The following is a 14,824-nucleotide window of genomic DNA, read 5'->3' on the forward strand; positions in this document are numbered from 1 at the left end:
AATAAAAAAATGACAACAGCCAACACAACAATAGCCATCCAATGTGAATGAATCAAAATTATACCTATTTTTTTGTCAGATCAGTAAAAAACATATGTGTTGGTGTGCTGCAGAATTTTAGTTATCAGTTCATGTGTGCCACAAGATGAAAAGGTTGAAAATCGCTGCTCTAGCCAACTGCTCGTCGTGTAGCATTACAAGAAAGAGAAAAACATCTGGCTTTGAGAAAACAGGATAAAATAACCTGCACAGGGAGGTACTTTCTGCTCTTGACAGCGAAGCAGGAAGGACCTCCCAGTCACAGGTCCGTCCTCTCCGCCCCCGGGACCCTGGGAAGGCAGCTGCCTCCATCTCCCCAGCAGCCACAGTCCTTCGCCTCGGGCTCTCCCCTGACCAGTCTTTGGAAATAACACAACTATCAGGCAGTTAGTTTCCATGCTAATTGTACTCCCACTCCATCCATTCTGGCTCATGCTTGGCATTTTACAAATTCAAAATCAGTCCGCTTCCTGCAAGTGAGGGGCACCTGGACGAAACAAAAGCAGGGACTGGGAAAAGGAACAGTGCTCAGGAGTGTATCTGTGGGGTCGCCACCAACCGGCACAGACTGGCCTCCCGAGAGGCTCCCTGCGCACGAGGTAGACACCTGCAGTTTAACAGGGTGCCTGCCCCTCCCCAGCGACTGGCCATTTAGGACTTGTCATCTCCCAGCATCTGTGCACGATTCCACCATCAAGTCTGAGCCCTGGCAAACCAGCCCCATTTCAGTTCGTTCTATAGCCAAAACTCAGCTCGAGTTTTAAAATCTCGCAGATAAATAGGCAAGTATGAGGGGGGTTCCTACCCTTAATTTTCAGGGTAAGCCAACTTCACGGGAAACTCACTTTGAACTCTGTCTTATTGTGGAAAACTCCGATTGTTAAAACAGTAGGCGCATAGAAAAATAAGCACTTTCCCCAAGAAACCGGGACCCCTCTTCAAGGGGAAGATGTCAGTGTGGCCCTGTCCCACAAGTCCTAAATAATCTCTTTCAATCCTCACAGCACCGATTTAACAGGTAAGTAATGCAGGCACAAACGGTACTGATGTTTCTCTCTCAGAGCCCCGGACCGGAAAGGAAAACAAAGCTGGTTCGCGTCCAAGGCTCTCCCCATTGAAACCAACATGGACTCTGCACTCCGGCCAATTCCGATGTGACCAGCACTCTCTGGATGCCCTGCCCAGCTCAGCCGCCCAGGACATCCTGCTCTCAGGGACAACCTTGCACCCCTGCCTGCTGTCACCCTCTCACATGCGGCTCAGCTCAGCAACACCCCAGCATCCGGGTTCCTGCTGCACGGAATTCTGCACAAGTCACGGGGCTCCCCCCATGAGGCCTTGGTGGTTACCAGAGCAGGGAACCCCCCAGTCTACCTGGCTCTCATTAACCTAATCAACTGCGGACTGTGCAGGTCCATGGTTGATTTTTTTTTGGTAACAAACGCATGGCTCATCCTCAAAACCAGGTTGTGACGCCTTCACAGGTCAGTGTCCTCCAGACCGAGCCCGGAACCCTGCTGTTTCACAAACTGGAACTGTGTGTTGATGGGTTTAGTCACACAAGCCAGCAGCAGACACAAGCGTCACAGAGTGACTTCAGAATGACTGGACAGAGCTGCGTTCACAATCACAGCAGACACAAGATGACCTTTTCACTGCTTAGTGACCACCAGGAAAAGGGAAGAGGGAAATGGATAGCAATTCCATTATTAAAGTGTATAATACCACAGCTGATTTGTGCTACCCCCAAGGATCCAGCATCTGTGACAAGGAGCCAGGTTCACTCAGGTGCCTGAGCATCGGGGCAAAACATGCCCTTGGTACACATTGTCTTTTACAGGGAAAAGGTCCAGGTATTTTTTTTTTTTTTTTAACTCTGGAATCACTTTAGCATCTGGTACTCAGAGATCCAACAGCTTCTCTGACAAGTTCACTGCAAATTCTAGAAGTAAATTTTCTAGTGAGGGCGCTTATGCTCTGCTCATTGTTCTGAAGGAACCAATGAGGTTTCTGTGCTAATACAATAAAGATGGATAACAGCTATGGTTAGTTAATAGGTAAATAACAGATGATTGATAGGCGACATGCAGACAGGCAACTGTGTCAACGTATTGACATAGACAAGTAGATGAGATAGATGTGGATAGATAACAGAAAATGGACAGATAAATAAACACAGACAGACAGACAGATGCCGGATGGCTTCACACACAATTCCATCCGCCCAGGATGCCTCCTGGTTTCTGTCCCAGGTTGACCTACGACCAGTGCCTTGGTACCACCATGGTTCCTCCTTCACTCTGTGTCAGTTCAGGCTGAAAGGTCAACCGGCTGCACCTGCCTCTCCTCACCTCGGACCTGTAACACGCATGGACTTCAGGGTAAAACTTTGGAAACGCAGGGCAGAGAGGCTGCCGGAGCGGGCCCACTGCTCCACAGCACCTGACACCGACCGTCCTACGAGGAACAGCCCGCGACTTACGCAGGTTAATTAGTATTCTCTCACCCTGGAGCTGAGAGGTCACCATCAACAAGGTGTCCAGCTCATGCCCCCTGCCACGTCGACAGAATGTTGCTTCTTGAAAAGTAGCTGCCAACGTTAGGAGGCATGGAGCACAGGATCCACACTCGATTATTTTCCGTATAAAATTCCAGAGAGCATATTTTCCATGCTTGAATCCTCAAGACACCCATTTATTTAACTCCCTTTTCATTTTAGAAATAAGAACTTAGAACAGACAAGTAAATGGAAAAATTGTTGGTAATCTTTGTGAGGAGAAAATTAAATGATTTTTTTGTTGTTTGGTTAATCCTCACCCGAGGATGTTTTTCCATTGTAAAGTGATCTTCTGAAGCACTTTCCACTTTTTGGAAAGGGCAACTTATGTTGCCCTCAAAGACGTTCCCCAAGACGTGACATTCCAGCTGCAGAGAGAGTTGCCATGTGTTCTGTTACAAAGGAGAGTAACCGACGAGGCATACATTTTAAATGAAAATGCAGTAAAGCGAAACCATCAGTAGACAGATGGTTAAATCATACTCTGAGACAGAAAAGATCATTCTTATTTCCCTCCCCAAACAGGATTCTTTTTCTTACTTATGTCGTAGTCCAGAGTTCAGAGTACAGTCTGCGTCAGAGCAAAGGGAAGGGAAGCCGGCCAATGAGTACAGGGAGAAGTTGACGCTGCAGCTCCCCGTTGCCCGTCCCGGCCTCACTCTGGCCGATTCAGCCCGGCGGGGCTGGTGCAGAGCCACACGTCTGGCCAGGGCAGGAGCCCCCAGGGCCCTGCGCCTCCAGGCAGTGAGGGGCGCCCCACCAGGAACGTATGAGCCCGGCCAGGCCAGGATCAGTTCAGGGTAAACAGACGGGCTTAACGGTGATGGTTTCCATTCTGGTGTCAGGAGTTTATTTTATTATTTGATGCTGGAACAAATGTTTCATATAACAAAGCAACCATTTCCATGTTTGGAATTCTATGGCCGTCAGGAACCTTCATGGCATTTCTCTCCTAAGCGCATGGCTTTATAAGGCTTAGGGACGCCCTTGGAGGCGTGCTCCCTCTCGCCCTCTGCTGGAGGCACATCAACAGCTCTGCAGGAGCTTCTCTTGTGCAGAGAGACATGGTTCTGTCCAGATGGGCACGTACCCACCTGTCCAGGGGAGTGGGAGCAGGCAGACCAGGGACCTCTCCTCCCTGGAGCACAAGCCTGGCGACCCCACAAAGGCAGCTGAGTTCTTGGGAGTCTCACATTTCTGAATGGCAAGATATTAATAACACACCTATAATCTTCTACTATAATTGAAAAAAATCACGTACGCAAAGTGAAACGTCTCAGGAAGCATGAAACAGGTGTAACAACCCCATAAGCACTTTCCAGCATCACCTACATGTCCAAGTGTGCAATCCACACTGAGGGGCACACAGGTGTGGCTCTGGCCCCAGGGTGGGCGGCAAGGCCCATAGAAGCACCTCACTTGTGTGTAGTCAGTGATGTGCAGTTAGAAGCCGGAGGGGACAATGGCCATGCCCCTTCAGAGAAGGGAGACCAAAGACGGGTTACAGAAGTGTCACAAATCCTGAGGAAAGCCATCCGTCTGCTTCTCTTTCATCCTGTCACTGATGCCAGATGCCAACAGCTGTCCCTGCAGGATCCAAACAGCTGCGCCAGCCCTCGCTCTCCAGTCCCAACCACCGTCCTCTCTCCACGCAGCCCTCTGATCTCTCACTAAGAGGAGGGCGTGACCTCCTGCCTGGAGCCTGTCAAGACTGATCAGCGCTTTTGGGATGGACAGCTACCTCACCAGCAGGGCCGCAAGTCTTCCCGGAGCCGGCCCGCCTGGCCCAGGTTCACGTCGCCTCACAGAGCCTAAGCTTCCCCCTCGCTCTGTCTGTAGTCATCCCTCACGAGTTCATGCCACATTTTATTTTATTTTAAGATGTAAAATTTAGAAATATATGTTCCATAAAAATATTTTAAGTAAGGTAATCAGGATAAACATAAAACCTCGCACTAGCATTGTAAAATCACCAAGGCTTACTCGAATACCTAGTTTGAAGGGGAAACATTCTCAAGAACGATATGGTCACATGACTGGGATTTTTATGTGTGCATGAAGGACCAAAAAGTCCCTTAAAACATTTAGTTCCTGGCATCACTAGAAAGAAAAAAATATATTTTAAATGCGCCATCATGTTAAAATTGTAATTCTAGCCAGTAAGTTCCTGGATACGATCACTTAAGGCTTTATCTCATATATATATATATATATATTTTTTTTTTTTTAATGTCCCCTGTAGCTTTTCACCTTGGTATATCAAGAACTCCAACTGTATAAGGCATTAAAAGAAAATAGTTTTTCTGGAGTCCATTCTATTCTAAACCACAGGACAGAAAGAGCCAACCTCCGTCTGCCCACAGCTGACTTGAAAACCGGCTGCTGATGTTTAGGGGAAGCCACTCCCAGCACAGGCGTCCTGGGGCCTGAGACGCCGGTGCGTGTGCTGCGTACGCACAGAGGGGTCTGTAAGCTCTCCTGCTGCCTGGGCTCCCCCACGGCCACACAGAGACCCCCACCAGCGGTCAGCCTAGCTCACCAGTCTAGAACATTTAAATAGGTCAGTTTCAGGCAAAATGGCTATAATCATGTGCTAAAAACCATCTTAGGAGGATGGTTCCTGAGAAGTCTACATAAATACGAAACAAAGCTACTTCTGCGATGGAGCCTGTCCAAGGAGCAGACCCCCTGTGCCAGCACGTGGGTTTTACTCGATGCGCATCCGACCCTCGATGGGAAGGTAGAGGGGGCGATGAACAGCATCTCTCCTTCTTTCAGCTAGAAATCCAGAAGCAGAGCTGGGACCAGGCCTCCGCAGGCGCAGCACTTTCTCAACTGAACCTCACATCCTGTGAGCCTCTCGCCCTCCTCCCTACAAGCTTCTCTGGAAAGATGGACAGGGAGAGACCAGCAGACTTTGGACTTTTATGGGGGGGACACAAGCACGAATGTAAGACAGGGAAGGAGCACTGGTGATCCACAGTGAGCCGGGATCTTACTGGGCACCTTACACATAAATACGTCACTTACACTTTAGAGATCCATCACCATCCCCCTCCTCATTCTCACAGCACATGACAATCCCAGCAAGACTAAGACACCTGCCCACAGGCCCGGAACTGTTGGTACCAGCACTGTGTCTTCCCCGCCATCCCACAACAGGAACGTCTACATATCACACTGCGGGAAGATCAAGGCCATTTTGTAGAAGAGGAAGGACAAGCTGCATACAGAATATATCCATGTCACTCCTGGGGTCTGGACGATCTCATGGAGCAGCAAGCAGACAGGGTGGTCTCCACAGTGCAGAGAGAGTGGGGTGTCGGGGCGAAGCACTAGTGACAGGTATGAAGCGGGTCCCACGGAGCCACTTCTCTCCTAGCAGGGCCGCGGCGGAACCAGAGGGAGAAACGAGAAGCTGGCTGAGTTTACCAAAGGCTCAGCCGCTATGACATCAGAGGAAGTGGGCAGCAGAGGAAACAGGACAGTTCCCTCCAGTGCAAAGATCTAAACATGAGAAAAGCATGTCTCTGTGAGCAGAGCTCGCCGTGGCTACAGACACACATCCGCCTCAGGGAGGTGCTGACCTGCAAGGCCCCAACGCCAAGAAAGCCCTGATTTCCCACAAATATATGAAGTACAAACATACTAGCTTCCTGCGTGGGAAGCGCACTCTCATTCACTGAGAGTTTGACATTGAGCGTTTTCAGTCATTAAGTCGGGGAATTGAGGGCCCTCAGCAGCTACAGCCCTTTGTTTGGCTGTGCCCATTCTAGCACCAGTGAGTCAAAGGACTCAAGCGTCTGCTGGGACAGAGCTCCAGTGAGCGAAGGTCAGCGAGGTCAGCTTAGAGAGAGTCCATGACCAATCGACCGCCTGGGCCTGAGAACCCCAGGGCTACACAGGAAGAGATGTTCCTGGCGAAGTTCCCAAGGACGGACAGTTTCTCTGCATCCCCACCAGCACTTGGTGTTACTGCTATTTTTCACTTTAGCCAGTCCGATGGGTAAGTAGTGCGATCTCAAAATGGTTTTGATTTGCTTTTCTCTGACGTCTAACAAAGTTGAACCTATTTTCACATGCTCCTTCTCCCTTGGCATTCTCATGGTGAAAGGTCTGCACATGTCCTTTGCCTATTGCCTAACTGGGTTTTGGTGACTGTTGAGCAGTCCTTTCTTGGATATGTGAGTTGCAAATGCTCCCCGTGCGCAGCTTGTCTTTTTTCATGCTTTTACAGGTTCTTTCACAAAGCAAAAGTTTTTTGTTTTTATGAAGTCCAGTTTGTCAGTTTTTTCTTCTACAAACGGCTACATGGACCTGCAGGCCAGGCTTGGCCTCTGTCACATGTAAACTGTAAAAACTCCTGCTTCCATGGGCCCCCAGGTGGCTTGCTTTTTTTTTCTTTCTTAATTTCTTTTTCTTTATTGATTTTAGAGAGAGAGGAAGTGAGAGGGGGAGAGAGAGAGATAGAAACACTGATGAGAGAGAACACCAACTGGCCGCCTCCTGCACGCTCCCCACTGGGGATCAGGCCCACATCCTGGGCATGTGTCCTGACCAGGAATCGAACCGGTGACCTCTTGGTGCCTGGGTCGACGCTCAACCGCTGAGCCACACAGGCCAGACCCAGGTGACTTTCTCCAGTGGGCTTGTTAGGAATGTACTTTGTGTCCATCCATGACTGTTTGACTTACGTTTTATTCACCCAAAATTCAATGTCTGCCCATACTGTCGCAACTATAAAATTCCCCAGGGAAGAAAGCAGCTCAAGACTTACAGCACTCACCCCGTGTCTACCACGCTGACTCTTCCATCAGCACGCCTCGGGCTCCTCCTCACCCGTGACCAAAACCCGGAAAATGTCTACTGTGCAGCTGAGTGAAGGTCACTATGAGTTACTTGTTGAATCCATTCGGCTAATAACTACCACAATTTTTAAAACTCTGTAACTGCTTATTAAGTTTTCCTCTATGGTATGAATTATTTGCAAACTGGTATTTCTTGCCATCCTTACTCTATTTCATTAAGAATTGCTGACTGTATTGGGAATGGTGTCCTGCTTTTATTTTTTATTATTCTCAACGGCTGTTTTCAGGGAAGGCACCGATTCTGAAAAATTTAGTCTGAATTAATTTTTCTTCTAAGCAGATCCTCCTAAACTTTCTGGATGCCTTCTGAATAAACTAAAAATGGCTTGCTCACCCTGGCCAGTTTGGCTCAGTGGTTTGAGCATCGGCCCATGGACCAGAGAGACCTGAGTTTGGTTCCTGCGAAGGGCACGTACCTCGGTTGCAGTTTGTCCCCGGCCCTGGTTGGGGTTGTGTAGGTGGCAGCCACTCGATGTTTCTCTTTCTCTCTCTTCCTCCCTCTCTCTTCCTCCCTCTCTCCCTGCCGCTTTGTCTGAAGATAAATGCAAAAATGTTCTTGGGAAAGGATAAAAAAATATATACAAAAAAATAAAAATAAAAGTGGCTTGCTCGGTAGAAACACTACCTGATCCCCTCGACAGCTAGAATGACGAGACGCTGACATACACTGCATTGCTGACTTGCTTGCTGCCCTCACTGATCCGTGAACTGAAGCGTGCATCATCTCTGTCCCTGCTTAAACTGTTGGTCTGTACTGATGACCCTAGATACCTAGAATGTCCAGTTGTCATCTGTCAAACTGTTGTTATCCTAAAAAAGTCATTGATACAGTAATGCTTCAAACTTTACAATAACCTGATACCACTATGGTTGGAAAGGGGTCCATGGACCCAGCTCTTACTCAGGTGAGTTCTTGGTGCAAACAAGACCACTGAGAGTAAGTTTACACCCAGGGAATAAAACTGGGGACCCCTCAGCAAGTGTAGACTGCCTACAAATCTTTACACAAGAGTTGGGCCATGTCGGGCCCTCTCTGGCATCCTCACATGCTGGTGACACCCTGGGTAGCAGGTGCTAACTCCCCTCACAAACCACCTCCCTGTGGGTTGGTCGTCAGGGTCAAAAGTGATCTCACCGTCCAGTCCCTGTGGCCTGCCCTGCCTGTCCTGGGCTGAGCTGTTGGAAGCCCCAGAGATGCTGGTGAGCACCCAGCCTGCCACAGGCTTGATGAAAGGGCCAGTGCCCCTCCCTTGAAACAAGGAGCCCCTCTACTTCTTCTATCAGATGCAGTAAAACCCTCATCACGAGGCCACTCTGACCTTCTGGAACCCAGAGTCTCAAGAAGAGCCTGGGCTTCAACACTGAGTCAAAGCTGAAATGGCATGAGTGACACCCGCTCACCTGTGTCCCCAACTGGTGGAACACACTTCACACTGCACCGAAACTCTCCTCAGGATTTCCACGGAAATGATCTCGAATTTACCTTCAGATTACTCATTTCATCCAACAAGTATTTATTAATACCTACTGTGTGCCAGGCAATTGAGAGAGGGTAGTAAATGAAACAGACACTGAACATTTGCTAAATGAAAGATTCAATAACAGTTATAGTTGCACTTTTAAAACCTTTTTAAAGGTAGAAAGAAAGTGGTGCTAAACTAATGATTCCATGACTTTCTTACACAGATGGTCCCATCTGGGTCAGTAATGAAAATAGACAATGGTCTTATTAGGAAAATAAGAATGACTGAATATTGTCTCCCTCTTACAGGTATCAAGATAGAGAATATGTCAGAAATTGGCTGCATTTTTATATACCAATAATGAACTATCAGAAAGGGAAACCAAGAAAACAATCTCATTTACAACTGCATCAAAAAATAAAACACCTAGGAATAAATTTAACCAAGGAGGTAAAAGAGCTGTATTTTTAAAATTATGAGACACTGACGAAATACTAAAGATACAAATAAATGAAAGCATATTCCATTCTAATGAGTAGGAAGAATTAACATCATTAAAATGTGCATACTACCCAAAGCAATCTACAGAGTCAATGCAATTCCTATCAAAATACCAATGGCATTTTTCATAGAACTAGAACAAATAATCTAAAAATGTATATGGAATTCCAAAGACCTTAAATAGCCACAGCAATTTTGAGAAAAAGAACAGAGTTGGAGGTATCACACAATCTGATATCAAACTATACTACAAAGCAAAGTAATCAAAACATGGCACTGGCATAAAAACATATATACAGACCAATGGAACAGAACAGAGAGCCCCAAAATAAACCCATACCTATATGGTCAATTACACATGGCAAAGGAGGTAAAAACATACAATGTAGTGGATAGTCAATTCATAAATGGTGTTGGGAAAACTGGACAGATACATGCAAAAAAAATTAAACTAGAGCACCTTGTTATAACATATACAGGAATAAACTATAAATAGATTAAAGACCTAAATGTAAGACCATAAAATGCCTAGAAGAAAACAGGCAATAAAATCTCTGACATCTTTCATAGCAGTATTTTTTCTGATATACCTCCTCAGGCAAAGGAAACAAAATTTAAAAATAAACAAATGGGGTTACATCAAACTAAAAAATTTTTGCACAGCAAAGAAAACCAAAAAAATGAGGACAACCTACTGAAAGGAAGGAGATGTTTGCCAATGAAACATCCAATAAGAGGTTAATATCCAAAATTCAAAAAGAACTCATACAACTCAACACCACAAAAATAAACAATCCAATTATAAAATGGGCAGAGGGTCTTGCTGGTGTGGCTCAGTGGTTGAGTGTTGATCCATGCACCAAGAAGTCACTGGTTCGATTCCTGGTCAGGGCACATGCCCAGGTTGTGGGCCCAATCCCCAGGGGGGCCTGCAGGAGGTGGCCAAATGATGTTCTCTCTCATCAATGTTTCTCTCTCTCTCTCCCTCTCCCTTCCTCTCAAAAAAAAAATCAATAAAAAAAAAGAAGTACAAATTGGTAGTTAAAAAATAGTCACAGGGATGTAAAGTATAGCCTAGGGAATATAGTCAACAATATTGTAATAACTATGTATGGTGCCAGGTAGGCAGTAGAAATATCAGGAGGAATCCTTTGTAAATTATATGACTGTCTAACCAGTATGCTGTACATACCTGAAACTAGTACAAAATAATATTGAATGTAAACCATTATTTAAAAATAAAATTTAATGAAATAAAAAGGATTCTCTTAAGTCAATGAAGACAAAATCCTTTTTTAAAAAGATAGAACATGCTAAAATGTTTATGTATTTTTATCTTCAAATTACACACACACACACACATCCTGATTTCTAAAATAATGACTCAGTCCTGAAAAGGCTTACACTTAATTTAAAGAACTTTAAATTTTGGGGGGGCGGGGGAGTGGAAAAAGAGCAAATTGCTTAGCAGAAGACATGTGCAAGAGGTTATTCTGGATAAGTGTCTATAATTGTTACTTCTCTTTGTGAGAACGATGAGCTGCAGAAATTCCTCCAGCAAACTCACTGAAGCTTCTGTGCACAAAATCACTTGTGAAGTTAAACATACCCAAACTGCTGGGACTAAAACATCTGGATGACCCTGGCACCTCATTGTATATGTGATGAAATTTTGATGAATCCACAGGATTAAATAATAACCACAACAGCACACTCAAATTATAACTTATGAAAACCTTATGTTTTGTAAACATTTTTGCCCAAATGTGATCAAGTGGCAAATATTAATAATACACTGTATTCCAAAGGCAAAGAATAAGGCATAAGGTATACAATCCTGCTCCCACTGATTCACTCTTAGAGAAGGAAGGAACTGGAAACAAAACCCTCAGCTTTATTGTTGAAATTAATGGATCTCTGCTGGATACTCAAGTACACATGCATTTACGAGTAATTTTTAATTTTTACAAGGTAACAATGCATTGGAACCATAATCCAGTAATAGAGGGATAGAGGGAAGCTGTGTGCATACAAACAGAAAATAGAGGGGAAAAAAAACTATCATTTTAAAATAAGAAAAAATAATGAGTAATTGAAGTCTAAGTCAATGTGCAAACAAAGAAAGGACTGAAAACGTGATCATGCTGTAAACTAGCTCACAGAGCAAAGCAGTTCAGACAGGTCCGGGGCCCAGGGTGCAAAAGCCACGAGAGTGAGCTTACCCCTTACTGGCACTGGAGCCAGTGCCTTAGAACAGGCACCGCACACACTATCCAACAGACCTCCTCGCCTCCTGCACCCCAGGCACTGCTGTAGGAACCGGGCTGCATCACAACACAAACCCTAAAACCTTGTCCACAGGGCACTTACATTTGAATTCCCACCTCAGTAATTTTTACTTCATCAATAAACCACGCATTACCATCTCCCGGGTAAGTTCGGCTACTGTGATTTAAGATCCAGGCACAGAGTGTGAAAATATTACAAAGCAAATGCAGGATATAAACCTGCAGGAATTTTTATCTTGATCACTAACTAAAGTGAGATTTGTATGAACTATACAAAACTACTATGAGCTTTCAAAGTGAAAAGTATTGTCAACTGAACAAAAATGAGGCACTGAAGGTTTACAGTTGAAAAGAAGAAAGGTCTCAAACCGATAATCTAAGCTTCGACTTTAAGAAAACAGAGAAAGAAAAGTAAAATAAATCCATGCCAAGTGAAAGAAAAAATAAAGAGCAAAAATCGAAGAAAACAAAAACAGGAAAAGAGAAAAAAAAATCAGTCAAACCAAAAACCTACACAGAAAATCCCAAGGAAAATATAAAATTAACTCCTAGATCTAATAACTGGCTCACAACATGCAAAGTCAAATCACATCAATATATTCTAGCAATGAATATTTGGGACTAAAATTTTAAAAGCAATATCATTTAAATTAACTATATAAAAAAAGAAACACTTAAGCATAAACCTAACAAAACACATAAACACGTAGGATCTGCACGCTGAAAAAGCACAAAATGCTGATGGAAAAAAAATCAAAGATCCATATAAATTAAGAGACATGCCATTTACAGGGAATGAAAACAATATAAGATGTCAAGTCTCTGAAAATTATAGATTTGACACAACTCCAGTTAAAATCCTAGCAGAAATTGTTGTAGAGATAAGCTAATTCTAAAAGTTATGTGGCAAGTCAAAGAAACTAGAATAGCTAAAGAAATTTGATAAAGAAGAATAAAGTTGGAGGAAGCACACTGACTCTATTTATTTAATCCTCAGCAGAGGATGTGTTTTTCTTTGATTTTAGAGAGAGGGCAAAAGAGAGAGAGAAACACTGTTGGGAGAGGAGCACTGACTGGTTGCCTCCCTCCGTATGCACCCTGACTGGGGATCAAACCCAACACCTTGTGGTGCAGAGGTAACGCATCAACGGAGCCACCCGGCCAGGGCACACTCTGACTTTGAGACTGACTACAGCACGGTACTGGTGCAAGTACAGAGGAGTGGAGTCCAGAAACAGACCCAGATAACGAGGGCTGTTTTTGTTTGTTGTTGTTGTTGTTTTCCACAAAGGTGCAAAATGAATTAAATAGAGAAATGGTCTTTTCAACACGGTGCTGGAATAACTGGACATCTATTTGGAAAAAGAAAAAGAACCTCAACATAAAACTATACAATTTTTAGAAGAAAATAAAACACAGGATGTAAAATCCTCAAGACTTGGGTTAGACCAAGAACTCTCAGACATGACACTAAAAGCATAAAGCCTTAACATTTATAGTAAAATTGTCTTTATCAAAATTTAAAAATTTGTTCTGAAAAGGGTACTCTTAAAAAACTAAGCTAACCACTGGGGAGAAAATATTTTCAAACCCTGTATCTGACAATGGACAAAGAGCATCCTGATCACAAGACTGGCAAAGACTTGGACAGACACTTGAACAAAGTGGATAAACAGCTTGCAAAGAAGCACAATGAAATTCACAGAACCAACACCAAAAAGAAAGTCCATTTCACTAGATGTTAATTTTAAAAACAAAATGAAACTACTATCACAGAGAAAAAGAAGTGACATCATGGGCTACAAAGTCACATATTTTACAAGTTGGCAAAAACCCATGTAAGGACCACGTGCCTCCTTCACTCAAAGCATCACCTGAGTGTCCAGGGGAAGACGGTGCCCATGGTCAGCACCTAGAGAAACAATGGTGTACACATGAGAGAGAGAGAAAAACAAAACAAAACACCAATTTCAATGAAATTCAGAAATAGTTCTCTAGCTCCTACTCAACTGTTAAACTGAAAATTGGGTTACCTTTTGAAGGACCTCTACACAGAAAAATAGGTTCAATTTTAACACACTTTCTATTTCAAGAAGAGTCGTTCTGCCCACGTGGCTCAGTGGACTGAGCATCATCCCATGGAATGAGAAGCCCTGGTTCAATTCCCAGTCAGGGCACATGCACAGGTTGCAGGTTCGATCCTCAGTGAGGGGGTGTGCAGGAGGCAACCGATTGATGTTTCTCTCTCACATCAATGTTTCTATCCCTCTCTCCCTTCCACTCTCTCTCTAAAAAAAAAAAAATCAATAAAAGCATATTTGGGGGGAAAAAAAAAAGTCTTTCTGTCCATTCTCCCCCCTATAGTGTTCATAAAGATTCTCACACACCTGATAAACTTGCAGCCTATCTAAAACATCTGGGACTTCCCCACTTCCCCATCACTCTGATTTCAATTCCAAGGCAAAAGGTACATTCTCATCATGGTTACTCCACCCAGGAATTAAACTCCAGCGTCCTGATCGCACTTAACTGAGAAAGTCAAGCTCAGTTCAATACTGGACAACAGATAAAACTGGTGTAGCTGTGTGAATGGAGAGCCAGATACCTGGGAGGATGCTTCACCTCCTGGAAATGTGCAGATGACCCACCCGAGCCTCAATCCAAAGCGGCCTGGACGGAGTAAGAAAGAGCAACAGAGAATATCGACGCCAGGCCCATGATGCACACACTGTTGTCAAGTCACTGATAGGCAGAAATCCTCTCAAAACTCCATGGAAAATACGAGCCACACTCAGGCAGCATGAGGGAAAGCCATCATCGGAGGGTCTCTGCTCCCATGACACATTCTCTGAGGTCAGAGCTGCTTTCAAATGTCCCCAGTCACACAGCAGCCTCTTGCCACGGCCAAGCAGTTCTAGGTGTGAGCCTCTTTGAGGCTCTGGCAACAACACAGAACGTGCCCCAAACTGCAGCATCCGTCACCAGCACCTACTGCAGGAATGTTAGTGAAAGAGCCAGAGGAAAACACCCCGAAAACTCTGTGATCTAAATTATGGATAATGGAGTGAGGTTTTTTCCCCTGGCGTTTTGTGTTCTCTCACTCTGCAG

At 44.6% G+C, this 14,824-nt stretch overlaps 1 protein-coding gene across 2 annotated transcripts in view; it reads right to left on the bottom strand.

Moving 5' to 3' along the window:
• DIP2C (disco interacting protein 2 homolog C) overlaps window positions 1-5,994 on the bottom strand; it is a 214,807-nt gene extending 208,813 nt beyond the window's left edge. For both annotated transcript variants that reach the window (XM_036260201.1, XM_036260212.1), the window contains exon 1: window positions 5,828-5,994. In XM_036260201.1, the coding sequence (XP_036116094.1) occupies window positions 5,828-5,840 (13 nt within the window). In that variant the 5' untranslated portion in view covers window positions 5,841-5,994. The remainder of the gene's footprint in view (window positions 1-5,827) is intronic.
• Window positions 5,995-14,824: the final 8,830 nt, after the last annotated feature.

The sequence above is a fragment of the Molossus molossus genome, unplaced genomic scaffold, assembly GCF_014108415.1.
Source record: "Molossus molossus isolate mMolMol1 unplaced genomic scaffold, mMolMol1.p scaffold_m16_p_1, whole genome shotgun sequence".
In the NCBI taxonomy this organism is placed as follows: Eukaryota; Metazoa; Chordata; class Mammalia; order Chiroptera; family Molossidae; genus Molossus; species Molossus molossus.